At 39.7% G+C, this 16074-nt stretch overlaps 1 protein-coding gene across 2 annotated transcripts in view; it reads left to right on the forward strand.

The window, feature by feature from the left end:
• ASCC3 (activating signal cointegrator 1 complex subunit 3) overlaps positions 1-16074 on the forward strand; it is a 280545-nt gene that overhangs the window by 43134 nt on the left and 221337 nt on the right. For both annotated transcript variants that reach the window (XM_048493913.1, XM_048493903.1), the window contains exons 6-8: positions 16-223; positions 5072-5213; positions 8456-8581. In XM_048493913.1, coding sequence (XP_048349870.1) covers positions 16-223; positions 5072-5213; positions 8456-8581 — 476 coding nt within the window. The remainder of the gene's footprint in view (positions 1-15; positions 224-5071; positions 5214-8455; positions 8582-16074) is intronic.

A 16074-nucleotide genomic window follows, 5' to 3' on the forward strand; every position in this document is an offset into this window, starting at 1 on the left:
GATTCCATAATGTAGAACAGTGCAAGAAGTTTGCTGGAGAAAACACTAAACCCAATTATGGTTGTCAAGTTACAATCCAGTCTGAACAAGAGAAGCAGCTAATGAAACTGTATCGTCGGGAAGAGAAACGAAATGCCAGGCGAGAAAAACGGGCTGGGGATGATGGAGAAATTTCTGGAGATGGACTAATGAACTTTGATCCCAAGGAGCTGAGGATGCAAAGGTGATAAATGCAATTAATAAATCCTTCTGCTCTGCTAGCTAACTTGATATATTAGAAATTTTTATTTTCTCTTAGTTCAGCTTTAGAGATTAATGGTTCTATTTTCAAGTCACGTTTTATTACAACTACAGAATATTTTTGGTATGAAAACATAATTTTCTATGATAACAAAGCAGTCATCTACTCCACGAGATTTGTCATGGTTTAACCCACATGGGTCAGAGATGCAAGTGAAAGAAGTGATGCTGGGCATTTACCACATTGTTTAAAATTTATGAAGTTTGTGCTAAATATCCTGAAATTAACTGTTTTTCCTTCTTTCCATTATAAAGAAGAGCCCTTCGGGGGAGGGCCCTTCGGGGGAGGGCGGTATATAAATGTAATAAATAAATAAATAAATAAATAAATAAATAAATAAATAAAGAAAGAAAGAAAGAAAGAAAGAAAGAAAGAAAGAAAGAAAGAAAGAAAGAAAGAAAGAAGAATGGAGGCCAAAGAGAAAATATTGATGTGTATGGCTTAGAATTGTAGTGCTGGAAGGGACTTCCATGGTCATTTAGCCCAGCCTCCCTGCACAATGCCGTAAATCCACAGCTACCTCTCCCCACACCCCAGTGACCCCTGTTTCATATCCCGAAGATATTGAAAAACCCTCCTGGATCCCTGGCTGATCTGACCTGGAGGAAAAATTCTTCCTGACCCCACAGTGGCAATTGACATTATTCTGGGCTTGCATGAAAGGGCGGTGATAGCCAAGCACAGATGCATCCCTTCCTGCTCTTACTCTCATGAACTACCTAAGTACAATCAGCATTTATGGTCATTGAGCCTTTGCTTGAAAATCTCCAAATAAGGAGACCCCACCACCTCCCCAGGAAGCTCTTCCATTGAGGAACTGCTCTGCCAGAAATTTCTTCCTAATGATTAGCCAAAAACTCTTTTGATTTAATTTCAATCCATTGGTTCTGGTCTGCCCTTCTGGGGCAACTTAAAACAACTCTGTACCATCCTCTATAAGACAGTATTTGAATGTGATTATATCATCTCTCAGTCATCTCCACCCCAAGCTAAGCATACTTAGTTGCCTCAGCCTTTCCTCATAGAACTTGGTCTACAGACCCCTCACTATTTTTGCTGCTTTCCTCTGGACACAGTCCAGCTTATCTACATGGCACCCAAAATTGTGGTGTCCCAAACTGAATACAATACTCTAGGTGAAATTTAACCAGAGCAGAGTAATGTGATACCATCACTTTATGTGATCTGGACACTATACATCTCTTGATACTTGGATTCAACCCTTCTATGCATGGATGAAGAGATCTTTGCTGTCTTTGCCATGTTGCTGTAACTACCCCCTTTTGAAAAGCTGCTCCTGAAGTCACAGAGGACCTTCAGGAATAGTTTATAAACTGGCATAGGGGCTATAGCAAGAAGAGGGAGGGAATAGAAACTGACTACCACTTGCTCGAGCTTTCACTTTGTTTGCAGAGCACTGTGCAGTGCAAGAGTGTGTATGTGATGCCCTGTTGAAACACCCAGCCTGCTTCAGTTCCAGTATTATATCCCACACTGTTTATGAGATTCCTCTGACCCTTGAAGTGAAAGGAAATGGTCTCCGAATGAGCTGTCTTTTCAGATGATTGCCTCCAACCCAGAATCTGTTGTATCTAAAATGGAACATGTCCCTGTAGGAGGAAAATAGGAGAAAGTCTCTATCTTTGCTTTCAGAAATAGAATAAAAGGTACTCGTGTATAAGTCGACCCGCATATAAGTCGAGGCACCTAATTTTACCACAAAAAACTAGGAAAACTTATTGACTCGCATATAAGTCGAGGGTGGGAAATGCAGCAGCTACTGGTAAATTTCAAAAATAAAAATAGATACTAATAAAATTACATTAATTGAGGCATCAGTGGGTTAAATGTTTTTGAATATTTTTTTCAAAGAAAAACAGTAAACTAGCTCTGTAAGTGGAAAAGAGGGTCAACAAGAACAATATGGTATCAACAATAACTTTAAAAGTACAAAAACCTTAGCTTTTTTGTAAGGAAGGGTTTTAAACAATGGATCTTACAATAAAAACTGGAATGAATATGCCTGTTCATTGTGACTCAAAACTACCCTGCTTTTTAGAACAATAATTCATTATTTTTAGTGTACATATTTTTAAAATTGCACATGGCAGGTGTCATTTTAGAAGGGACATTCACACAACCTGTCAGGGGAGGAATGTTTACGTTAGCTGTACCAACATTTCAAAGTATCTTTAGGAGACCCTCCTGGTGATACCACCCAGGTTTGGTGAAGTTTGGTTCAGGGGATCCAAAGTTATGGACCCTCAAATGGTAGCCCCATCTATTATTAGCTTCCATTGGAAACAATGGGGGATGGGAGCACCCACTTTGGGGATCCATCATTTTGGACCCCCCGAAACCAAACATCACCAAACCTGGCTGGTATCAGCAAGAGATTATCCTGATGATACCACCCAGGTTTAGTGAAGTTTGGTTCAAGGGGTCCAAAATTATGGACCCTCAAAATGTAACCCCATCTACTACAAGCTCCCATTGGAAACAATGGGGGATAGGGACACCCTCTTTGGGGGTCCATAACTTTGGACCCCTTGAACCAAACTTTACCAAACTTGGGTGGTATCACCAGGAGTGTCACCTGATGATATCCTGAAATTTTGGTGCCGCTAGCCTAAAAACTGTGCCCCCTGGCGGCCGACAAAGTAAAAACCCTAAAATATTTTTTAAAATACAGCTGACTCGTGTATAAGTTGAGGGGGGCTTTTTCAACACAAAAATTGTGCTGAAAAACTCGACTTATACATTAGCCAAAATCAACTTGCTACAAAAGGATGCAAGGATAAAAATAAGAAAATGCCAGAAGACTATTCATGTTACTCTGTTCTGGTGGCAGTTCAAGGACTGGGGACAAAAGTCTGCTGGCAGTTCAGGGACTAACAATATTTCTTCTAGCATGAGCTTTCATTAGTCTGATTCATATCTGAATAATTGCTGTTGGTCTATAAGACACCATGGGACTTCTGCTTTATTTTACAATATAAGAACAATGAAAAGGAGTTTGTCTTATGGAAAGGATTTTCCCACCAGTCATTGTTTTGTGAGGCTTCTCCCCACATCACTGAGAAGCTTCTGCTAGGTTTCAAAAGGCTTTTGGAAACTGAGTGCTGAAACATGATGCATCTTGAGTAGGAAAATTCATGGGACTCAGGCTTACACTATGTTACCTATAACAGGGGATCACCACAGGGTGCCAGCCAGCTTCCGGTTCCACATGTGGGTTTATTTCTGAAGTGGTGCAGGGGCCTGGTTTGGGTTGGAACTGCAATATCAGGGAAGGAGGAGCTTCAGCCTGTCGCCCACTTTTTGACTCATAATGGCCAGGGAGGGACTTTATTTGCCCCATGGGGTGATCTATAGGAAATCTATCTAGGAGTCCTTTTATTTTATGGGGATTCGAATTTAGGATCCTTAACTCATAAATCATGTTATCCATTCCTCATGAAGCTAAATTTGCTGGTTTGACAGAATTGTAAAGCAGAAGTGTTAAAAGAAATGTGCATGCCTCCTGAGAAGTAACAGACAGGTCTGTTAGAGGAAAGCTAACCACAAGATCTGGGACTCATGCCAGATTATGACTGTGAAAGATATGTCACAGGGAATTGCTGCTGCTTTGGCAAAATTGTAACTCTTGAATCAATCAATCACCACGTCCAGGGGAAAGTCTGCTTGGAAGAAGAACATGGATTTGGACATTAGGCCCCGCAGTTCGTGACCACCATCAAATAAACAAGGATAAGAAAAATGGGCACCTACAAACCGGTTGATGGGGACTCAACCCAAGGATAATGCCTCCCTCCAAGGGAAAAGTATAGAGGAAGATGCAGAAATAGCAAACTAAGGCGCGAGGGTCTGGGTATCAGCACTGTTCTGAGGAAGAAGTAGTGTTATATAAGCTGACCAGTGGGAGATGAGATCACAACATGGGGACATGTCACAAGTTTCTATGGCTGCCCCACAGAGCAGTAATGTATCTGCAAGATCCAGAGCAAAGGTGGCACTAAGATCAGTGTTGCTAGATTTCTCCTGAATGGTTAGTTTTATTCCCAGGTTTGGCATATTTTGGGGTATATACTTTGAGTACCGGTATATGTCTTGGGGAATTTATTCACAATGCCTTGTATTCAGTAAAGCTGCAGTTTTGCATTCTTGAGCACTGAGCCTCTGGCTTATTTTTCTCTTGGTGAACCTGCAGCTCAGTAAAAAGAGACCCCTGTGCTAAAATTGTTGAGATTTCAAAGGAAAGCCTGGTCACCTTTTCTTTGATTCCTGACTATCCTTGAATTTATTTCTAGCTACAAGGGGGTGGGGAGTGGACTAAATGCTTGCACTCTTCCTCCCCCCCGAGGCAAATAATGCCTCTGTGGGTGGGTTCCCCCCCCCCCCCAGAAAACGGGTACTAAGGAAGCCTCTCCTGCCCTGTACTGCAGTCCTAATCAGAGATGGTCTGCTATGGCGCTTCAGGATTAAATCCCCACAAAGAACTCATGGCTGTTTTATGGCTGCAATTCCTCATAGTGATCAAGGGTTACATGTAAATATAATTTGGTCATGAGTGTATACTTTGCACAACCAGAAGTGCTTTCTGTTCATTCAGTCACTTTTGGATCTTGTCTGGTGTTTTTTGTGCGCCTGAATTTAAATGCTTCCTAACTTTATAGTATTAATTTGCTCAGTATGGAATACAAATGCATGCGTTATTGAGTCTGTGTGATCTTATCTGCTCTGTCACTGGTTTTTGGTTTGTGGTTCTAGAGAACAAGCCCTGTTGAATGCTCGCATAACACCAAGCCTTGGCAGACAGAGAGATGTAGACTTCGAAAAAATTCATTACCCACATGTTTATGACTCGCAAGCTGAGGCTAGGAAAACATCAGCATTTATTGGAGGAGCAAAGGTATGTGTTTTCGCACTGGTTTTTGAATAACATATTTGGGTCTAGTGTGGATTTTGGTCAGACGTGTTGTTAGATACATTTTTTCACCCTTCAGAAACAATAATTTTTTGACCACTCAATGAACAACAGTTACAGGTAAGTGCAACTTTCTCCCCCAGTCAATTAATACTTGTGTATTTCATGTTAGTGACAGTCATCTATCACTTAGGCCCATTTTTCACATGCAGAATAATGCACATTCACTCCACTTTGACCATTGTTTGAAAGTGGATTTTGCTATTCCGCGCAGTAAAATCCAGCTTCAAAGTGGATTGAAAGTGCATCATTCTGCAGGCGCACAAGGAGCCCAAGTCTAGAGAGATTTCACTTAATTCATTTCCATTAGTTCCAATGAAGTTTTTTGAAAACTTGGTAGCCTATTCTATATTCAGCTGTTTTTCTTGAAATAATGAAAGTGGACCTCCTCCTAAAATTGTTGGTGGGATTATAATTTTTTTTCTATTAGATGATACTATAATTAAACACTGGAAATTGAAGAGGTAATCCTGAGGGTCAGAATATTCTACAACAATTAAAACTCTTAAAACAACAGTGAGTTGATAATAACTGAGGAGGTGGGGAAACAAATGAATAAGATGCAAACAAAATTATTATATAACAAACCTAGTTATCACAATAAATGGATCGTTAAATTAAAGTGGATGGTGAGATCATACAAGATAAAGAGGCAAATAAAGGAAGAGTTTTATAAATTCTAGTCTACATTATATACATTATATGAAGAATGGGTTGTGGACAAAGAATTATTTGGAGGCATGTAATAATCCTATTGTAGATGAAGATCAGAAACAGGGTCTAAACAACCCTATAAAGGCAGATTAAATTCTAGAGGGAATAATGACTTTAAAGGTCTGTAAAGCTCCTGGACCTGATGGAATTCCAATTTTTTAAAATAAAATATTCAAGCTAGAAGTTGGTAGGCCCTCTAAGCAACTTTTAAAATGAAATAATAAAAAAAAAAGAATTTCAGAATCCTGGAAACAGGCAAATATAACAATGATTCCCAAAACAGGAAAAGAAAAAATAGAGGTCCACAAACTTTAGACGTATATAGTTGAATAATATTGATTATAAAATATTTGCCAGCGTACTAGCGAATCAATTTAAGAAAGTCTTGATCAGTGTAACACATGAAGCTCAGATTGGATTTCTTTCAGAAAATCATATTAAAAATAGTGTAAGGGTTATTTTTAATGGGTTCGAATATTTTGAACAGAAACCCAATAAACAGTTAACCTTGGTATTCTTAGATATGGAGAAAGCTTTCAATAGCTTGGATTGGAATTCCCTATTAGAGGTGTTAAAGAGGAGGGGTTGTATAGAAAGGGTTATTAATTGACTTGGGGAAATTTACAGAGAGCAGTGGGCCAGAATTAATATTAACGGGGATCTCAAAACCCAATGTATAGTTAAAAGTGGGACCTAGACAAGGGTGTCCTCTTTCCACTTTACTTTTTATAGTAGCTCTTGAAATGTTTAATTAAAAAAATTAAAAATAATGAAAATATTAAAGGTGGGAAACAGAAAATCTTTAAACTGAGAGCCTATGCCAATGATCTAGTTTCGGGCAGACTTTACAATGTTGTCACCAATATTGCCACTGATGGAAGACCCAGAACCTCCCGTCTTGCTAATCCTTGGAACTTTGCACTTTGCAGAGTCTCTGGAGACTGCTGTACATACCTAGACTTTCATTGTTGGATATTTACTTTTGTTCTCCAATCACTGTATGTATTTTCTTATCCAGTGTTGTGTGTTATGTTTGCTCTGTGCAGCTATGTTTTTGTGCTCTCCTCCATGTGTAGCTTTTTGTGTAGTCACACTGATTTTTCACTAGATTATATTCTAGCAAACTGTGTGGCAGGTTTATTTGATTTTTGCTCCTGACCAAAGATTGCCTGTACACTGTGTCTCATGTTACAGGATAGTAGTGGTTTACCAACTGAAACAATTGTAAATGCATCCATCTTTGTAAATTCTCTAGTTTAATTCTCTAGAATTAAAATTCCATCTTACCTGATCTGGTATTTCGGTTTTCTGATATTCATATACTGAAGCTGGTGAAATACAAGGATGTAAACTGACTTGACTTAGTATTGAAAACACTTCTCTGTTTACCTGTGAAATTAGGGCTTTCTGTGGCATGAGGAATTGCTTCATTTGTGTAACTCTCGGGGGCTATGTTAATTTGTGTCAAGAGGTGATCCTTTTTCTTCCTAGGAAGGTTACTCTATTTCATTACTTCTTACTGTTAGGAGTGGGTTTTGCCTTGCTGCTAATAGATAACATCAGTGAATCACTGAAGCCAGGCCTCATAACAGGTTGTCTCTGGAGCTGATTTTTGGAAAGATATATCCATTTTATTTCTCAAAGGGTCAATTAGAGTTCCCTTTGCCCAATCAAAATGGCTGTTTTATGCTATGTCATTCTCCTTTCATCTTAGAACCTTGGAAGCACGGTTGTGGGACTTCCTCACTTTGTGCTTTCATGTTGTAGAGTTACACTGGTGTCAGGTGAAAAATAATGATCTTTTATCTCACTTGTGAAGCTACCTTGCAAATTCCGACCATGGTTAGCATTACTGTAGATGTTTTATTGACTATGGCATAGCATTAAATTGAAAGGAATAGGGGAAGAAAAGAGAGAGAAGCCCTTGGCATGCTTTTTGGTTTGCAGAATCTGGAAAGGAAATTGTGAATATTTGCAGCAAACCTTATTTGAACTGGGCATTCAAAAGCTGTTATGGGTATGCTTTAAAGATACACTTTAGTTGAATAATTATTGGGTACTTACAGCAATGTGTTTGCAATTACCTATTAGTCCAATGAAAAAATTCCTTTTATAAATTCTGCATCTCTTTCCTAGAACTGTCATGACCCTTTGTATGAAATTTCTAATTCAGTGTTTCACTTCACCCATTAGAATCCCCAACTTGCTCATCATAAAACCTTCACAAAAATATGGAGTGGAAAGAAGACAGTCCTTGGATTGTATTCTGGGGACTTTTTTTGCCCAATCTTAGCTGTATGCATAAAAATTACATGCTAGCCAACCCACTGATGAGATTTTAATTCCAGAGGCAGTTCAGATTTTGTTTATGAAGTGAAGATTTGAAGCACTGTTGGTTCAGCTCATTATTTTAATTTTTTTCTTCCTTTTCTCTTCCTGTTTAATTTTTGAAGATGCTTTTGCCTGAAGCTATTGAAAGAGAAAATAATAAAATGTATGAAGAAGTAAAGATCCCTCACAGTGAACCAATGCCTATTGGTTTTGAGGAAAAACCAGTTTATATTAAGGACTTGGATGAGGTAAGGATATTATGTTAAGTACTTGGGGGTAGTGGTGGCTGTGTTTTCTGGTATCGGTATTGAGATGTAGCAATGTGCAAAAAAGCAAGTCCTATTGTATTTAATTATCATAAATACATATTTAGAATAATATATAGTTCAGTTCATGGGACAAATGTAAATGTTTTAAAAGCCTCACAAGTAAAAGAGCAGCTCATGAGTATGTCTATTTCTACATGGCACCTACTATTAAGCTTGAAACTCAAAAGGCAATGGTCAGCAGGGTGCACCAGCAATAGCCAGAAGGCAGACTTGTGAGTCCACATGCTTGTAATAGATTGCTTGGGTGGTTTGACAGATGCCACCCATGTTCAGGGTATACAGCCTGGACTGCTCTCATAAAGACAGTGTATCTAGACAACCAATTTGAGAAAGTGTGGCCTGCAATCCCCTTTTTATCCCTTTTATGAGCTCCTCTCATTGAAATTTTGAGATCAGGCTAGTCATTTCTTTTTTTGGAAAATATAATTCTGCAGTAGCACCTGGGAGGAGTGTTGGCTGATAGATGAGCACATGACAGGGAGTGCAAAACAGAATGGGAATGTGTAAGATTGAGACACTATTTACAAGATAAAAAAATCCTTTTTCATAAGGTTAAAAAGAGGTGAGATTGGCATATCAGTTGCTGATAAATGACTACAGCTTTTTACTTAAAGTAGGTAGTCATGGTAGGATTTATTTCTCTTTTTTTGTGCTGTTCCAATTTATTTTACACACTATAATTAATTAATGGCTAAATGAAAAGTACATGTTTTTCTTTGCGTAATGCTTAGCAATAATTACAAATCAATACATCCATTTTCTTTCTCTAATGTTTAGATGCTTTTATAGTTTTACTTAGTAAGCAAGGTTGATTGAAGGTGGGCATATTCATAGACCAGTTTCACTTTTGACATGCTTTAGAGTGTGTTTGATGATGTTCACTTTATTTTATTTATTTATTATGTATTTGTTCAATTTAATATGCTGTCCTTCCCCTTCCGGCTGAGTTTTCAATGTTTTTTTATGAAAGCTTGATCATGTGTGACTGATGGCAACATTCTTCAGCACAAAAGAGAGAAAGTGGATACCTTTTTGAGGGAAAAAATCATAAATATTTTATTAAGCTATAAATCTTTAGTCCTCCTTTCTGATTGTAGAAAGGGCTGTCAGTGCTACTGTGACAGGTGGGGAAATTTTTCATGAAATTATTAGCCTCTAGTTAGTAGAGTTTCAGTATTTGACAAAGTTATACATAAAGGTGTTTCTTGACTGGGGTGGATGGATTAGAAGTAATTATATAGCTTCTCAGAGTCATACAGGTCAGAAAAAAATGGAAATATTATTTATACATTTTAATGGCTGTTTGGACACCATGAAATGCAGCATTAATCATTTTTGCTCATATAATCTGATGTAATACACTATTTATCTTTCTGATTTAAAACTATACAATGTTTCCTACAATTGTTTGACTGTATTTTTACCTGCTTTTTAGCCAGTTTGGTTTGCAGAGTGGCTATATTTACACCATCTATCAGAAGTCTTTTAGAAACTGTCATATTAAGCATTTTTAAGGTTTTTTTCTTAGGATAACTCTCCTAAGCAACTGTTTACTGGCAGGTTCTTTAGCTTTCACCCTGAAAAGCAAGATAAGGGGATGCAATTGTATGTTACCTCCTTTTAAATAATGTGTTAATGGACTCATGCTGCCTCCCCTGTGTCATTCAAGATTTTATTGACGCATGACACAAAACTCTGATATATTTTGGCCTAGTATAGCGGTTCTCAACCTGTGGGTTGTGACCCCTTTGGGGGTCGAACGACCCTTTCACAGGGGTCGCCTAAGACAATAGGAAAACACATATTTCCGATGGTCTTAGGAACCAAGACATAAATAATTTTATGGTTGGGGGTCACCACAACATGAGGAACTGTATTAAAGGGTCGTGGCATTCGGAAGGTTGAGAACCACTGGCCTAGTACATATTTTAAGTGGACATTGTCAGAAGTATACGGGGACATTTCTGGTAAATCCTGTAATATAATTGCATACATCTTGGAAAGTCGCGATGATGTACTCCTAGCCATTTGCCATGCAGGACTCAGTTCCAGTCAAGCTGTGTGTGAAACTAAGTCCTGTGTGACTACTGGCCCACTACCAGCCCTCTGCTGCCCCCCTCTTTAAAAACCAAGCTGGGTCAAGCAGGGCAGTGGCATCTTGCCACCCACTACCCCATCAGGCCCACCACCAGCCCTCCCAGTTCCCTGTGCACACTCCCCAAGCACCAAGTTGGGCCTGGTGGTGCTGTGGCGGCAAGTTGCCATCTCACCTGACTTGGCAAAAGTCCCCCTCACACCCTCCCCATTACCCAAATACAAAGCTGGGCCCAGTGGGGCAATGGTGGCAAGCCACCTTCCCACCTTGCCCAACCGAAGCCCTTCCAGTCCCCTATGTACCCTCCCCAGAGGGAGAGAGGAGATGAGGCATCAAAGATTCTATTTACCAGTCTTGTAGTGGATGTCCAGGAGACAGAGACCTAATGGCTAGGCTCCGGATGACTAGCATTGTTGTAACAATATTAAGCACCATGGTGGTGTGATAATATTGAACACCTGACTGGGGTCTGGGGTGGGCTTTTATAGGGAAAAACATGTCTTGGGGCAGGGGAAATCCTTTAACAAAGGATTTTTCCTGCTGTTCCAAGGTGAAGTAATAGTCAGAGTTTTAGACCATTGACATTAGGGCTGACCCATTATCTCAATGGGTTTTGCCAGCTGACCCATTATCTCGATGGGTTTTGCCAGCTGTTAGACAATACAGGTAACAACCCTTATTGGGTGTTGCAACATAGATGGTCACAAAGATGATGACTCAGAGGAAATATTAAGAAATATAGGCAAAAGAGAACTGGTTTCACCCAAGTATGCTGTTGTTCATACTCAAATGCTGTTTCCTTAGTATGTGCCAGGCATGAGGGTGTGTGTGTGTGTGTGGGGGGTCCTTTAGGCATTCTTGCCCACAAGTTCAGACACAGTCCCAAGATAAAGTTTCTGAATCCAAACAGACTCCTACGTTCAGGGCACTGTTCTGCCAGGTTTGACAGGGCAGCATTTCGGGAGAAAGATTATTCTTTCCTCCTTCACACCACCTAGGTCAGGTTGGCTACAACCCTCAAGCAGAAAAAGTTGGGAACCCCTGATTTAGGGTTCTACAACTATCAGGATTTGCAGGAGAATCATTTTATACCCCCAATTAATATTGAAACATACATCAAAAAGCCCTCTCAGTTTAAAGCAACCCAAGGTACACCTATCACCAACACCGCTGCAATATCCCTTTATGCCATCAACCGATTATTATACCTATGTCGGCCCCTCCTGACAGGAAGCATAAGGTCTCTGGGGCGCAACCTAAAATTGCGTTTTTATCTGGATTAGATTTTAATGTATTTATTCAAGTTGTATGTTGGTTTTATTGTATTATTGTTGTTGTAAACCACCCAGAGCCCTTTGGGGATGGGGTGGTATACTAAATTAAATAATAATAATAATATTATAATAATAACTGCTACCATTGTGTTTGTGGGAGGAAGAAGCTGGAACCAAGCTGATGGGGGGAGGGGGCAAGTTCCAGTAGAGAGAGAGAGAGAAGAGTGATTGGGGGTAGGGTATGTGAGCCAACACTGAGGATGGAGGAAGCCACTGTTTTCAGTGGGGCAGTAGGCAAGATAGAATTGTATTTCCTCGAATTCTCATGTGCCACTATTTTATGTAATGAAACTAAAATGTGAAACTTAAAAACTCTTTTTATTCATGCAATCATCCATTTGTTCACTCATTTATTTATTTGATTTGCATGTTGCCTTCTCATTGGCCCAGGGTGGCTTCCAACATATAAAAACAACCATTGTACGGTAAATACAATGGAGACTAAAACCTCTAATCATTAAATAAATTAAATATTTCCAAAATTCAAAAATACCTCAAGCAATCCCAAGTTAAACACAACACAGCAACATGGTGGAGTGGAGGGAGGCTATTTTAATAGGTATGCCTCAACCATTTGCCTGGTGGAACAGGCCCTGCAGAATTTCATCAAATCCTTCAGAGCCCTTTTCTCATTGGAAAGAGCGTTCCACCAGGTTGGGGCCAGGGCAAAGAATGCCCTTTCCTTGGATGAGCCCAGATGGACATATTTTGGTTGTTATTTACTTAAAGCAGCATCTTTAGGGGACATAATGGGAGAGATGGTCCCAGACTTGTTTAGGGCTTTAAAGGTGAGCACCAGAACCTTGAACCTGATTCCATATGCCACCTGGAGTCAATGCAGCAGACAGAGCACAGATTGGATGTGCATCTGCTACAGGGTCCCAATAAGGACACATGCTGCTGCATTTTTCATCAACTGGAGTTTCTGGAGCAGACCCAAGGACAGCCCTGCATAGAATGAGTTGCTGTAATCCAATCTAGAGGTAACTGTTGCATGGATCAATTAGCTAGGCTAGGTTTGGGATAGTTTGTGTCAATAGTTTCACTTGGCAAAGATAGTAAAAAGCCAGACAAGCTATATGTGTGACTTGAACCTCCATGACAAGGATACATCAAGGATTACACTGAGACTCTTGGTCACCAGTACTGGGGTTAATTGCATGCCATCAAGGTTTGCAATCGACAACTTTCAACTACACCTCTCTCCAGCCTAGCCATTGGATTTCCATCCTAGATGGATATTATTTCAACCATTTCACCATGGGCCCTTTGAAGCTGGTCAGAAATTCTGGGGCAGTATCCAGATGACCATCCATCAGCAGATATACCTGTGTGTCATCAGCATATTAATGGCACCCAGGCCTGAAACTCTGGATCAGCCTGGTGAGAGACGCATGTAGATGTTAAATGTTTTTAAGGCAAGTATTTTATAACTTCCATTTCAGGAAACTTGAGTCTACATTTCTCTGTATAATTACTAGAAGACAAGTGTTTGAACACTGTTATTAACAGGACTTAAGGTTTGCTTGTAGCATGCCTAATTAAACCTAAACAAACATTAAAGATATTCTAATTACTTCTAAAGTTTTGTGTATAAAAAGTCAGTTGCAAAAGGAATAATGAAATGCCATCTTTTCTGTACACATTTAGATGTCATCAGCAAATACACTGTTTAGTATTTTAGACAATAATTGTGCAGAAAACAAGTTGTAAAACATTGTTGTCAGGTAATGTTTTAAGAACTTTGTTACCAATGTAAAAAACATAGCACTTTTGATGTGAAGCCAATTAAATAAAACTATTCAGACTAAAGCTAAATGTTATTGAAGTCCTAGCATGGAAAACAAAAATCCTGTGTCTCATTTTTCTTCCTCGCAGTAATATATAGTAATGCTGAAATGGAGGGGTGGGGGGTTCAGAATATGAATAATTAAATATGGTGCTTCATAGAGGAGAAGAGTTGCTCCAGGAACTACACATTTGGCCCAAGGTCTCATCTCATTCCATCTCTCTAGTATAGTTTTGCAGCACCCTGTATTCATAGAAATACAGTCACACTAAAGAAAACCTTTTCTTGACTACATGCCAAGATCTCTTCCCCCAGAGTCCTTCCCCTTCTACAACTGACAATTTCTGCTCTTGGAGTTTCTGTGGGGGTATACAGTTATATTTGAGAAGCGAGATTATGTATTTTGAAATAATTCTCAAGTTAGGGTTTTGATCCTTTTCTGGTTTAGATGCTAGTCTTTCCCTCAGAATGTCACGCTCTAAAAGAAGCTTCCTGTTTTATAGAGAAATTGCCATCCACTCCCCACATGATATATTAAGATAAAGCTCTCATTATGTTGATTCTGCTTTACTTGCACCCAAGTTCTTTTAATTAATTTATTTCTATCCTGCTATGTCCAGCAATAGTGCTCAAGGCAATTAAAACATGAACATTTAAAAAAACTAAAAATCATATATTTTAGAAAGTGTAATCAACAACATATGCAGGGATTTAGCTTGTGCAGGAAACTTAGCACACCCTGTACTAGTCAGTTTTCTAATTACTGAGGTACATTTCCTTGAACGCCAGTAAAGAACGCTCAGTCATTTCTTTGACTGATACATTAGGTTTCTTCTTGTGTATGTTTCTAAAGCAGTATTTGTGCCTGAGCTATTCCAAGGCTCCCCAATCTTTTTGAACCTGTGGGCACGCTTGGGATTTTTGGGGGTGGGTGATGAGCACCACCACAAAAATGGCTTCCACAAGAGGTGGAGCTGAACCTTCCCTGGCTTCCACAGGAGACAGAGCCAAATGGAATATCTCCATCATTATATCTCCTAGGAAGAAGGAAAGCCTGAAGGGAGAATGGAAGCACATAGACTAATAAAAGCTAGGGTGCTTACCAGTTCTTCTGAGTTTCTACCATTTCCTTTGAATTAAGGTAGCCAATATGATGCCCTGCTTTACAGTGGCCCCTACCTACTTTCTGGGAATCTTGGTGGATATCAAGGGAGGTGCCACAAGCCCCACATTAGGGAAGCCTGATGGCAATCAAACACAGAGAAGAGCATTTGAAGAACAGGCAGACTGATAAGAGTTGCCAGTCAAGGAAACTGACTTACTGAGATCAAAGCATTTGTTTGATGGAATGGCTAAACTGTGCTGGTAGTCTTGATTAGAATAACCACAGGAATGAGTAGCAGTTCCAGTCAGTATTCATTACCTAACTGATTACACTTCTAAAGCCTGACAAAGCAAAAGAGTAGGGAACTAATACACATCACAGTAGGACTGATGTGTAGACTTAACTGCATATACACTAGAGGTAACTAAATACACATTATATTGATCGAATTATCTGCATCAGAGGTCCCCAACCTTTATCAGTCTGACGGAACCTTTGGTATTCTGATAGAGCAGTGGTTCTCAACCTTCCTAACCCTTTAATACAGTTCCTCATGTTGTGGTGACCCCCAACCCTAATATTTATCCATTTTACAGATGGAGAACACTGATTCAGAGAGTCTTAGGCGACCCCTGTGAAAGGGTCATTCGACCCCCAAAGTGGTCGCGACCCACAGATTGAGAACCGCTGTGATAGAGCATGGTAGGCACAACAACAAAATGGCTACTGCCACAGCTTCAGTCACAGAGTGAAGATCTTGTTCTGTGGTGGCAGCTGCTGCCAAAGCAACATTTTAAAAATACTGCACAGCCATCCGTGTCTCCAGTGGCTAATCAGAAGCCTTGCTGGGCAAAAGCCCTTCCTGACCTTGTCCACTTTCTAAAAACACTTGGTGAGCACCAAGAAAGGTGTCATGGCATCCACAGGCACTGTGCTGGGGATTCCTGACCTATATACTAGTAGGAGCAGTAGGATAAGGGAAGTGTACTTCCTGAATTAGCAGTCAGTTTATCTTGGATACTGCTATGTCCTTGAAAGAATAGCTTCGATCACATTTTTGTAGGAGAGAAAACTACCACAAAGCATCTA

This window comes from Sphaerodactylus townsendi, linkage group LG01 (genome assembly GCF_021028975.2).
Source record: "Sphaerodactylus townsendi isolate TG3544 linkage group LG01, MPM_Stown_v2.3, whole genome shotgun sequence".
NCBI classification, from domain to species: domain Eukaryota; kingdom Metazoa; phylum Chordata; class Lepidosauria; order Squamata; family Sphaerodactylidae; genus Sphaerodactylus; species Sphaerodactylus townsendi.